General features: G+C 58.3%; 2 protein-coding genes across 2 annotated transcripts; both read left to right on the plus strand.

The window, feature by feature from the left end:
• Nucleotides 1-34: 34 nt before the first annotated feature.
• TRADD (TNFRSF1A associated via death domain) lies at nucleotides 35-5,365 on the plus strand. The gene is made up of 5 exons (XM_069456400.1): nucleotides 35-159; nucleotides 2,465-2,623; nucleotides 3,517-3,794; nucleotides 3,877-4,066; nucleotides 4,205-5,365. Exons 2-5 carry the CDS (start codon nucleotides 2,473-2,475, stop codon nucleotides 4,513-4,515), a joined length of 930 nt encoding a protein of 309 aa, XP_069312501.1. The 5' UTR covers nucleotides 35-159; nucleotides 2,465-2,472; the 3' UTR covers nucleotides 4,516-5,365.
• A 2,276-nt stretch (nucleotides 5,366-7,641) lies between these two features.
• B3GNT9 (UDP-GlcNAc:betaGal beta-1,3-N-acetylglucosaminyltransferase 9) lies at nucleotides 7,642-9,293 on the plus strand. The gene is made up of 2 exons (XM_069497903.1): nucleotides 7,642-7,657; nucleotides 7,853-9,293. The coding sequence occupies exon 2, from the start codon at nucleotides 8,070-8,072 to the stop codon at nucleotides 9,276-9,278; it is 1,209 nt and encodes a 402-aa protein (XP_069354004.1). The 5' UTR covers nucleotides 7,642-7,657; nucleotides 7,853-8,069; the 3' UTR covers nucleotides 9,279-9,293.
• Nucleotides 9,294-11,319: the final 2,026 nt, after the last annotated feature.

The raw sequence follows: 11,319 nt of genomic DNA on the forward strand, positions 1-11,319 counted from the left end.
CGGGAAGGAGCAGCCTGGAGCCCGAGGGGCGGAACGCGCGGGCGGACGAGGCGGCTCGGGCTGGGGCACCGCCCCGCGCCTCCGCGCACACCCGGAAGCGGCGCGAGTGGAGCGGGGCCTGGCCAGCGTGGGAGCCCAGGGCTGTGCCGAGGTGGCCAGGTTAGTGCAGAGGGTGGGTGGACTCCCCGGAGCAGGCAGGAGCGAAGGCGAATCCTGTCTCCCGAGAGTGGGCGAGACGCAGTTGTCACTCGCGGCTGCCCCAGCCAGCTGGCGGCAGCGGCCTATTGAGCTATTCTGTGGGAGGCGGGGGTGGGTAGGGGACGTGACCCCCACAGGTTCCTTGTCCCAGCTAAGGGCTTTCGAGGAGGGGGCGGGTAGGGCCCTGCAGGTGAGAAGGCGAGGTGAGGGGGCGGCCGGGCTGGTTCTGAACCGTTCTGTGATTGGAGACCCCCTGCCTGCCCTAGACAATTGCACGTTCGAAACCCCAGCTTGAGGGTGGGCTAGTGGGAGCCTGGGGAGCCCGAGAGCTCGGGAGCAGCGCGGCTGAGTAGGGGGACGCGTCGGGCTGGTCGCAGGGAGTGCCCAGCTTTCAGCCCTTGGGCCACGCCCGCAGGCCCAGCCAGAGGTAGGACTGCGATGGGGCTGTTATGTGTTAGTGGGGCGCCGTGCCTGGTTCGCTGGGTGGTAGGGGCAGGTATTCTGAGGTCGGTACCCAAGTATCGGACATAGTTTCCGCCCACTAAGCGTTCTCTGGACCCAGTCTATAAGCCTCAGCCCCTCCTGAAACGGGGCAGACTCCGGGTGGGTGGGGCTCGGGGCTTCCCGAGGAGGGGCCCCAGTGGAAGGACACGTAGGAAGGAGTTGCCAAGGGAATGATGGGAGGACTAGGGCCCCTTTAACTGAGCTCTCGACCTCCAGCCCGACAGACTTCCCCCATTTGTCGCATATTAGTGTGACGGAGCAACCCCTATCTCTAGGGTACCAGTACTCCCTGGCCAGCCTGATGGGCAGACTCTGGTCCCATTCGGTCCTCACTTCCATACCTTGGGGTGAGACCACATCCATCGGGTCAATACTCCCAAGTTGGGGGGCCATGGGAGGTTCCCACTCTCTCCCCTAGACCACTGTCCAAGGGCCCCTGGCTTTTCTCACCTCCTTGGTTGGCTCACTGCTATTCTTCGTCCCACTTGTCACCTGCAGAGTTTCACCCCATTTTTTTTAAAAGAAAAAAAATTATTTACTTTTTAATTTTTTTTTTTGAGACAGAGTCCTCCCCCCCCCCCCCCCGCCCAAAAAAAAAGTGCAGTGGCATCGTCATAGTTCACTGCAACCTCAAATGCCTGGGCTCAAGTGATTCTCCTGACTGAGCTTCCCAAGTGGCTGGGAACCACAGGCGCACACCACCAGGCCTGGCTAATTTTTCTATTTTTTGTAGAGACAGGGTCTTGCTCAGGCTGGTCTTGAACCCCTGACCTCAAGCGATCCTTCTGCATCCTGCCACCTCCACCTCCCAGAGTGCTGGCATTGCAGGCATGAGGCACTGCATCTGGCCTAGGGCTAGGTTTTTGTCAGAAGATGGAGGAAAGAGACACTAGTGTCAAGGGACCCTGGCTCTATCTGGACAGGAAGGAATCTGTAGTAGAACAATTTGAGTTGGATAAGACAAGAGCCCAACTCCAAGAGCTTTATAACAAAAAGGAATGATTTAGTTCACAAAACTGAAAAGTCCAGGATACAATGGCTTTAGGGACAGCTGGAACCAGGGCCATAGAGTGGTTAGGAGTGCACCTCTATCTCTTGGCTCTGTTTCTTTCTGTGTCTTTCTCATTCTCAGATTCTTCCCAAGCACTGGCAAAGGAGATCTACCCCTTCCCTCCATGTCAGCCCCAAGGGAAGAGAAATTAGTGCCTCTTTCCTATTGGTCCAGTCAGAGTTGCAGGGTTGATTCTCATTGACCCAGTTTAAACTAGTCATCGCAGAAGGGTGAATAGAATATGCAGATTGGCCAAGCCTGGTGCACATGCCCAGACCTGGAGCTAGGGAGTAGGGCACAGGCACATGGATTGAGAAGAGGGAAGTCCCCAAAGGTAAGTCAAGGTTTGGGGGGAATCTGGATAGATGCAAACTATCCAGACTTATCAGCTTTGTTAAGAGAGACACACTGGCCTGAGGAGGAGGCAGAGAGGCCCCACTGCAAGATCTACCTCTGCTTTCCCTCCACTGTGACCCTGGGCGCTTTCTCTGAGAAGGCAGTGGAGTGACAGTCCTCACTGCAAGTCTGGGGTGGGTGGGGCTCTGTGCAGAACTAGAGGCATAGGGAGCTGCCTGTGAGATGGTGAACTCTTGTTCCATGTGTGCCAGCTAGTTAAGCCTACCTTGGAGGGGACAGCTGAGCCACAGGGGACTAGACAGTTGTCTCTAGGGCTGGGGGATGACCTGGATACCTGACTGTCTGCATCTCCAGGAGGTGAGATGGCGGCTGGGCAAAATAGGCATGAAGAGTGGGTGGGCAGCGCGTACCTGTTTGTGGAGTCCTCGCTGGACAAGGTGGTCCTGTCGGATGCCTACGCACACCCCCAGCAGAAAGTGGCAGTGTACAGGGCTCTGCGGACTGCATTGGCAGGTGCGTGGGTGGGTGGGCATGTGGACAGGAAGAGGTGATCTGGGGCCTTTTGTACGCAGGGCTGGGACTGAGGCTGGGCTGAGGCTCCAGGTCCTTGGTGAGCCTGGGCTCAGGGAAAAGATTTGGCGGGGGTGGGATGGCTGGGGAGGGGGGCAGAAGACCCCAGCTGTGCAGGCTCTTTTTTCTCTGCTTATGGCATGTGTGACCTTGAGTGTAGACATGTGTCCCCGTGTCTGTGTATGATCTACCTACTTGTGCACTAACGTCCCCCTGCTTGACGACTCCCCACCCCAGACCAGCCGGCTCACTCCTTTCTACTAATTGTGTATCTTTCTCTCCTCTTTTCCTCTCTCACTGCAGCACTCCTTGCCCAAGACCCCTCCCCAGTATCTACCCTTCCAGGTCCCCCTTTCCCATCTCAGGGCAGAGGCCACAGGAGGCTGAAGCGGGTTGGGGTATCTGTTCCTGGCCCCAGAGCAGCGAGAGCCCCTCTCCTTCCCGGGCAGCGGGAGCCGCACTTGGTGGAGGCCGAAGACTTGAGACCTCCCGCCCCTCCTCCGCTCTGCCGGCTGCCTGCCCAGGTGGCTACGCTGCCCAGGGCACACGCCCCTTTCTGTGCTGCTAAGCCCCTGCCCTTTGCCTTTCCTCATGTGGGGCGTCAGAGATGGGGCTAAGTGGCACCTACTCTGTCTTGGGGTGCACCCTGTGATAGGTCCTGGCCTTCTTTCTGAGTCGTTGCTGTTTGCATCCCAATTTTGTTTCCCAGCTGGGTACTCTAGGGTAATCCTGCACCCCAGGTCAGGGGATGGGGATGGGGGCTCGCCCCTCCTCCGGCCGCTTGGGGAAGGGCCGCGCTTGGGAACCGCCCGGCGCCTGACTGCCCGCCTCTGCAGAGAGCGGTGGGAACCCGGACGTGCTGCAGATACTCAAGATCCACCGCAGCGATCCGCAGCTGATTGTGCAGTTGCGATTCTGCGGGCGGCAGCCCTGTGGCCGCTTCCTCCGCGCCTACCGCGAGGGGGCGCTGCGGGCCGCGCTGCAGAGGGGTTTGGAGGCCGCGCTGGCCCATCACCGGGTGCCGCTGCAACTGGAGCTGCGCGCCGGCGCCGAGCAGCTGGACGTTGTGCTGACGGATGAAGAGCGCTGTTTGAGTTACATCTTAGCCCAGAAGGTGCGGCCGGCCTGGGGTCAGGATGGGGTAGGGCGGGGATTCGCTGCGAAGGCCCCATTGACGGCAGACTCCCTTCCCCTAGCCCGACCGCCTCCGGGACGAGGAGCTTGCTGAGCTGGAGGATGAGCTCCGGAATCTGACGTGCGGCTCAGGCGGCCAGGGTGGGGACGTGGAGGCTGCTGAGGGCCCCTCACAATCCCAGGTCCCCTCTCTCTCGGAGAAGCCGCTGCCACCGTCTGGCCAGACTTTTCTGTTCCAGGGTCAGCCCGTAGGTGAGGCACCCGGCCAGTGGAGAGGCAGGCGCACCGGGAGGTCGGAGCCCGGAGCCCGGAGGAGCGAGGGCTGGGCGGGAATGGGAGGGTGCTGGCTCTGGGGTGCCCTGCGCTCACCTGCTTCCCCACTCCCCACAGTGAACCGGCCGCTGAGCCTGCAAGACCAGCAGACGTTCGCGCGGTCTGTGGGCCTCAAATGGCGCAAGGTGGGACGCTCACTGCAGCGGGGCTGTCGCGCGCTGCGGGACCCGGCGCTGGACTCGCTGGCCTATGAATACGAGCGCGACGGGCTGTACGAGCAGGCCTTTCAGCTGCTGCGGCGCTTCGTGCAAGCCGAGGGCCGTCGCGCCACACTGCAGCGCCTAGTGGAGGCGCTCGAGGAGAATGAGCTCACCAGTCTGGCAGAGGACTTGCTGGGCTTGGCTGATCCAGATGGCGGCCTGGCCTAGGCCAGGTGCCCAGCCAGGGTTTGGAGCACCCCCGGATGACACTAGGGTCCCTTCTGCTGCTATTGCTGGCCCCCTGTCCGTGCACGGGACTCCGAGACCACACAACCCCACTCGCCTATCTGCTGGATCTGTTGGGGCAGAGTTGACTGCCTTCCCCGGGAGCCAGAAAGCACCTACCAAGCCCGCTGGGGGTGCACCATTGGGGATTCTGCCCCAGATACTTTGCTGGAGACAGCGTGTGGGTGACCTGCTGGGGAGGTTAGCCTCACCTTCTCCCACCCTAGGAGAGGGAATTGGGGCTGGGGCTGCACTTACCTTTTCACTTATTAAGCACCTGGCCCTTGAGTGTCCTAGGCATCATCCTGGGTGCTGCAAATGTTGTGGTGAGCAAGATAAACAAATCCTGCCTGCCCTCAGCTCACACACAGTGTGGGACCCCGAATATTAAGTAATGGAAATAAAGCATAACCCCTTTTTTGATGTGAGGAATACCAGGAGTTGTGGGAGCACAGAGGAGGAGCCTAACCCAGACTGGGGGTTGGGCTTCGGGGAGAGATGAGTGTGTGTTTGTGGGGGTGGAAGGGTGCTGAGAGAAGAGCCGTGTTCTGGGCACAGCCAGCCTCAGGTGAGGTCTTGAGGCAGGTGAGAGGGAGGGATGTTAGAACACAAAGTTTGGAGCAGCTGGATCTGGGGTGGGTGGATTGCCAAGACGTCAGTTGTTGAGGCAGATAGTAAGGGCTGGTAAGCCATTTTACAGAATGTGGATTTTATTTTTATTTTATTCATTTATTTTTACAGACAGAGTCTCACTGTTTCAGCCAGGCTGGAGTGCAGTGGTGAAATCATAGCTCATTGCAGTCTCCAACTACTCGGCTTGGCCAGGCGCGGTGGCTCACGCCTGTAATCCTAGCACTCTGGGAGGCCGAGGCGGGTGGATCGCTCGAGGTCAGGAGTTCGAGACCAGCCTGAGCGAGACCCCGTCTCTACTAAAAATAGAAAGACATTATATGGACAACTAAAAATCTATATAGAAAAAATTAGCCGGGCATGGTGGCGCATGCCTGTAGTCCCAGCTACTCGGGAGGCTGAGGCAGTAGGATCGCTTAAGCCGAGGAGTCTGAGGTTGCTGTGAGCTAAGCTGACGCCACGGCACTCACTCTAGCCTGGGCAACAAAGTGAGACTCTGTCTCAACAAAAAAAAAAAAAAAAAAAAAAAACTACTCGGCTCAAGAGATCCTCCTGCCTCAGCCCCCCAAGTAGCTAGGATCACAGGTGCATGCCACCATGCCTGGCTAACTATTATTATTATTGTTTTATTTTTTGGACAGATGGGGTCTCTCTATGTTGCCCAGTCTCAAACTCCTGGGCTCAAGTGATCCTCCTACCTCAACCTCCCAGAGTGCTGGGATTACAGATGTGAGCCACTGTGCCCAGCCAGTGAGAAGCCTTCGAAGGGTTTCAGGAGTTAAGACTGGAAGGTTGGTGAGGAGGGAGGGAGGGAGAGAGAAAGAGAGAGAGAGAAAAGAGGAGAGAGATGGTGGCCCAGGCTGGGGCAGTGGCAGCAGAAATAGAGGAAGGTGGCAGAACACTAAGAACTGTGGGGAGGAAGAACAACAGATCTGGTGACACTGATGAGCAATGGGGTGAGAGAGGACCCCGAGTTTCTGTCTTTGCTGGTTGGATGGAGGGTGGGACTGCCTGCTGGGATTGGTGCCCTAGGGAAAGCTAAGTGCTCTGTTTGGGATGAGTGGGCATGATGTTCCTGTGGGACATTCAGGGAGAGAGCGTGAGGGCAGCTGGATCTGTAGTTCTGAGTTCAGGAGAAGGGTCAAAGCAACAGATTCATGAATGGACAGGTGGGCGTGGGTGGGGTGGCCCCCCGGGGGGGAGGTCGTGAGGACACCAAGCAGAAAAGGAACAGCCCATAGAGTAAGGAGGAAAACCAGATTTGGAAGCCAGGGGAATACCCACCTTGCTATAATGGAGGCTGCAGATCAGTCAAGACTGAGGAATGTGCACTGGATTCTGTTAAAAGGAGGTTGCCGGCTGGTCGAGGTGGCTCACGCCAGTAATCCTAGCATTCTGGGAGGCCGAGGTGGGTGGATCCTTTGAGCTCAGGGGTTCGAGACCAGCCTGAGCAAAAGCAAGACCCCTGTCTGTACTAAAAATAGGAAGAAATTACATGGACAGCTAAAAATATACATAGAAAAATTAGCCGGGCATGGTGGCACATGCCTGTAGTCCCAGCTACTCGGGAGGCTGAGGCAGGAGGATTGTTTGAGCCCAGGAGTTTGAGGTTGCTGTGAGCTAGCCTGGGCAACAGAGTGAGACTCTGTCTTAAAAAAAAAAAAAAAAAAAAAAAGAAAAAGAAAGCAATCCTGGACTGAATTCCAGAAGATCTGGGGACAGTCCTTTCTACCTGAAATCCTGGGCAAGTTACTTACCTTGCTGAGGAGCAGTGTCCCCATCTGGACATGAGCAATCAGAGCTGCCGGCAGGGCAGGGTTGTGAGGACTGGACGAGCTGCTTTGTCAGCGTGCGCGTGTGCTTACTGGGGCATGGGGGGTGGGGTGGGGGATGGCGGAGCAAGGAGTAAGGAGGCAGCCATGAGTCCTGGGGCAGTTTATAGGCCCTGCTTGGTGGAACCAGGGCTGCTGAGGAGAGGCGCTTGGAAAGACAGGAGGGGATAGTGGCCAGGTCGCTGCTAAAAACGCTCGACCCCAGGAATTTGGGACTGGTCGGCTAGGAGCTCGGGGCAGCCCAGCTCCGCCCCACTCTGGAGAGGCGGCGCAGTAGGGGGCAACCAGAAGAGTTGGCGCTTCTTCCAGTTCCCGGAAAGGCGGATTTGGGGAGTCTGAGCCAGCACGGAGACCAGGGCTTCCCAGCAAGAGTTGTCCGTGGGGAGGATCTCTCTCCAGGATTAGACCCACTAGGAGACCGTGCTCCCGGCGCCGTCGCGGGGGCGGAGCTGAGCTCCAGATGTCCGGGCGCGCACAGCTGGAGGGTCACGTGGCACGGCCCCGGTCCCCCTTCCTGCCAACGCTGCATTTGGCCCAGGCCCCGTCCATGGCTGCCCTTGGGACCCTGCGCTGAGCCCCGGAGGCCCCGGCGTCCGGGGCTGCGCCGCTCCCGAGGGCCGAGCGTGAGTCGGGAGCCCCGGGGACCGACGTTGAGGGGGTGGCAGGGGACAAGTAGAAGAGATTCGGCCTCGGAGCGGGGGAGGCGGGCGGGGGTGAGGCCTAGATTCCGCGGCTGCTGCCCGGCCTTGGGGCACCGTCCTAGGCCGGAGCTGAGAATGGGGGAGTTGGCTACAAGGGGGAAATTCTTGTCCCTTCAGGCTGCCCGTCCTGGAGGGTGCGTCAGGGCCCCGAGCAGGACAAGAGCAGGACGACGACGGGAGAGGGATAAACGGCCGGTAGCTGGAGATCCCGGGGGCGTGACCGCCCATCCCTTCTCTCAGGGAGGGCTGGGCTGTGAGCCACCGCCCGCCGCCCCTGCCCGGAGCCCCTGACTGCGACCGCTTCGAAGGGAGGGTGGGCGGCGGCCACACGGACATGAGGAGGAGGCTGCGCCTACGGCGGGACGCGTCGCTCACGCTGCTCCTCGGCACCGCCCTTGGCCTCCTACTCTATGCGCAGCGCGACGGCGGGGCCCCGACGACTAGCGTGCCGCAAGTGCGAGGGAGGGCGGCACCAAGGCCCACCTTAGGGCCCCGCACATTCCAGGTACCAGACGTAGCCGCGGCACCCCCGGCCTACGAAGGGGACACGCCGGCGCCGCCCACGCCCACGGGACCCTTTGACTTCGGTAGCTATCTGCGCGCCAAGGATCAGCGGCGCTTTCCGCTGCTCATTAACCAGCCGCACAAATGCCGCGGCGACGGCAGACCGGGCGGCCGGCCAGACCTGCTCATCGCTGTCAAGTCAGTGGCAGCCGACTTCGAGCGGCGCCAAGCCGTGCGCCAGACATGGGGCGCTGAGGGTCGCGTGCAGGGGGCGCTCGTGCGCCGTGTGTTCCTGGTGGGCGTGCCCAGGGGTGAGGGCACAGACGGGACAGACACCGTGGGGGTGGGCATTCGAACACACTGGCGCGACCTGCTGCATGCTGAGAGCCGTGCATACTCAGACATCCTACTCTGGGCTTTCGACGACACTTTTTTCAACCTAACGCTCAAGGAGATCCACTTTCTGGCCTGGGCCTCTGCCTTCTGCCCCGACGTACGCTTCGTTTTTAAGGGCGATGCAGATGTGTTCGTGCACGTGGGGAACCTGCTGGAGTTCCTGGCACTGAGGGATCCCGGGCAGGACTTGCTTGCTGGTGACGTGATTGTGCAGGCGCGGCCAATCCGAGCGCGGGCCAGCAAGTACTACATCCCTGAGGGTGTGTACGGCCTGCCAGCCTATCCGGCCTACGCTGGAGGTGGTGGCTTTGTAGTTTCAGGCGCCACGCTGCGGCGCCTGGTGGGCGCCTGCGCGCAGGTTGAACTTTTCCCCATCGACGACGTCTTTCTGGGCATGTGTCTGCAGCGCCTGCGGCTCACGCCTGAGCCTCACCCTGCTTTCCGCACCTTTGGCATCTCCCAGCCTTCAGCTGCGCCGCATCTGCGCACCTTCGACCCCTGCTTTTACCGCGAGCTGGTTGTAGTGCATGGGCTCTCTGCCGCTGACATCTGGCTTATGTGGCGTCTGCTGCACGGGCCGCATGGGCCAGCCTGTGCGCATCCACAGCCTGTTGCTGCAGGCCCCTTCCAGTGGGACTCCTAGCTACCCATCACAGCCCCGAGCTCTTCTCACTCACACTCAGGATGGAGTGGGAGGGAACTTGAAGCGGGTTCCCAGATGGATTATTGCAGTGCATGTGGTTCTTCTCCAGACCACCGACTGTCTGCCTCCACAAGGTCCCAGGGAGTGGAGATTGAGCTTGGCTCTTGTTGGCCCACCCTGCTGGGAGCCAGTCAGGACCCAGTGTAATGGTGACCTTTTGAAATAGCCAGGACTGAGGTGGTGGAGGACCATCTGTTGCCCAATAGGTCCCAGCGTGGTGGACATGTTTGGTCCTCCTAGTAGCAGACACATGTATCACTCCTCAAAGGCAGGCCACACAGAGAGGTATGTAGGGGGTCCTGGCTCCAGCCTTCATGGACCTGGCAGGCTTTCTGCCAAAGCTCAGTCTGAAAGTAGGTATTTTGCTTCCCACCTGACCCTCCAAATTAGATTCCCAGTCCTGCCCAGGTCTTTAGACCTTGCCCCTTTGAGGTCTGCTTTCCTGGAGTCAACCTCTCCTAGGCCCAGGAGGATGGAACCACAAACAGGGACTCCCTCACAACTATGCCAGTCTCCTACTGGAGGCTCTACCATCCTCTTCAGAGGAGCCAAGGAACGCCTTCCACTAAGACTGCCCCCACTATAATTTCCTTATATTCTTCAACAATCCTCAACAACCTTCAACAACCTTCCTCAAAAAACCAACACTTATTTTAGTACAAACATCCCAGCAACAGCACATGGGGGGCCATTGCTGAGAGCACAGGTGCTTTATTGGAGAGGGGATGTGGGCAATAAGGACAGTTCCCCCGTTGCAGGAGGATGGGAACAGTCCTGGCTGCCCCTGACAGTGGGATGTGCAGGGGTCTCTGGCCAGGCCACAGTCCACATGGGAAGACACCAGACAGTCAGAAAGTCATGGGAGCGCCACACAAGCCTGGCTGTAGGCCCAGGAACCTGGGGCAGGTCCCCTGCACATTCATCATTAAACTATACAGGATGAGGCTGTACATGAGTTAATTACAAAAGAGTCGTATTTACAAAAATCTGTACACACATTTGAAAAACTCACAAAATTGTCATCTATATATCACAAGTTGCTAGACCAAAATATTAAAAATGGGATAAAATTATACATTTTTTCTCAATTCTTTTCAAAAGGATTAATATTCTTTAAAGCATATATATGCTACTTTCCATTAGCATGACCCATGAAGAGACTGAGCAGCCCAGCCTTCCTTGAGCCCCCAGGGGCTTTGAGCCATAAATGGGCCCAGCCAGGGGACAGTGCCCAGGGTTGGGGCAGGGAGCAGCCACAGTGCAGAACAGAATGCTGAAACACAACAAAAGAAGGAAGATGTCTTTGGCTAAAACTTTGGCATAAATAAAAGAGGCAAACAGGATGGAAACATGCAGCCAGGTTGAGGCAGAACAGGGGCACAGGTGACCTTGAAAGCTGGCTTCAAGAGGGGTGGGAAATAGGCCTGGGCAAGTACCTGGATGGTAGAAAGCTGTGTTTCAACCAGTTGGCTGTGCCTACTGGGCCTGGCAGGGAGCACATGCAAGAAAGGAACAGGGAAGGGCCACCTTGGCCACAGCCAGCTCATCAAGTAACTAAAGTGGATGTAGTGCAAATGTCACAACCAAGTACTACAGACATACTACCTGCTTGCTTTAAGGGTCACGTGGCAATGTGGGGCCAAAGGCAGGACCTTGTCCTCATCCTGGGTGCCTGTGTCCTCAGCCACAGAGAGAGCCCCAAGTTTTCCCAATGTATGTGGGACAGGGGTTGACATGTCCTGCCTCTTTACATGTTAGTCAAGAGCTCCTGGGTCCAGGTATCAAGGCTCCAAGTTTGTGCTTCTCTTTGCAGTCTGTGTCCCCTGCTGGCACCAGCAGGCTGAGGATGGGCAGAGGAATATCTGGGCCCCTCATACCATGGCAGAGCACCCAGCCTGAGCCCCACCTTAGAACATCACAACAGCCCTTCAACACTGGCAAGGTGTCCAAGAAAACCCACAGGCTGGCACACAGAGGCCTG

Source organism: Eulemur rufifrons, chromosome 23 (assembly GCF_041146395.1).
Source record: "Eulemur rufifrons isolate Redbay chromosome 23, OSU_ERuf_1, whole genome shotgun sequence".
Classification (NCBI taxonomy): Eukaryota; Metazoa; Chordata; class Mammalia; order Primates; family Lemuridae; genus Eulemur; species Eulemur rufifrons.

Bases quoted from the DNA above. Each gene is read 5' to 3' on its own strand.
- TRADD (XM_069456400.1), top strand. From the start codon at position 2,473: ATGGCGGCTGGGCAAAATAGGCATGAAGAGTGGGTGGGCAGCGCGTAC. The intron at 2,624-3,516 runs GTGCGTGGGTGG...CCGCCTCTGCAG, and splicing joins TCTGCGGACTGCATTGGCAG to AGAGCGGTGGGAACCCGGAC. The intron at 3,795-3,876 runs GTGCGGCCGGCC...CCCTTCCCCTAG, and splicing joins GTTACATCTTAGCCCAGAAG to CCCGACCGCCTCCGGGACGA.
- B3GNT9 (XM_069497903.1), top strand. From the start codon at position 8,070: ATGAGGAGGAGGCTGCGCCTACGGCGGGACGCGTCGCTCACGCTGCTC.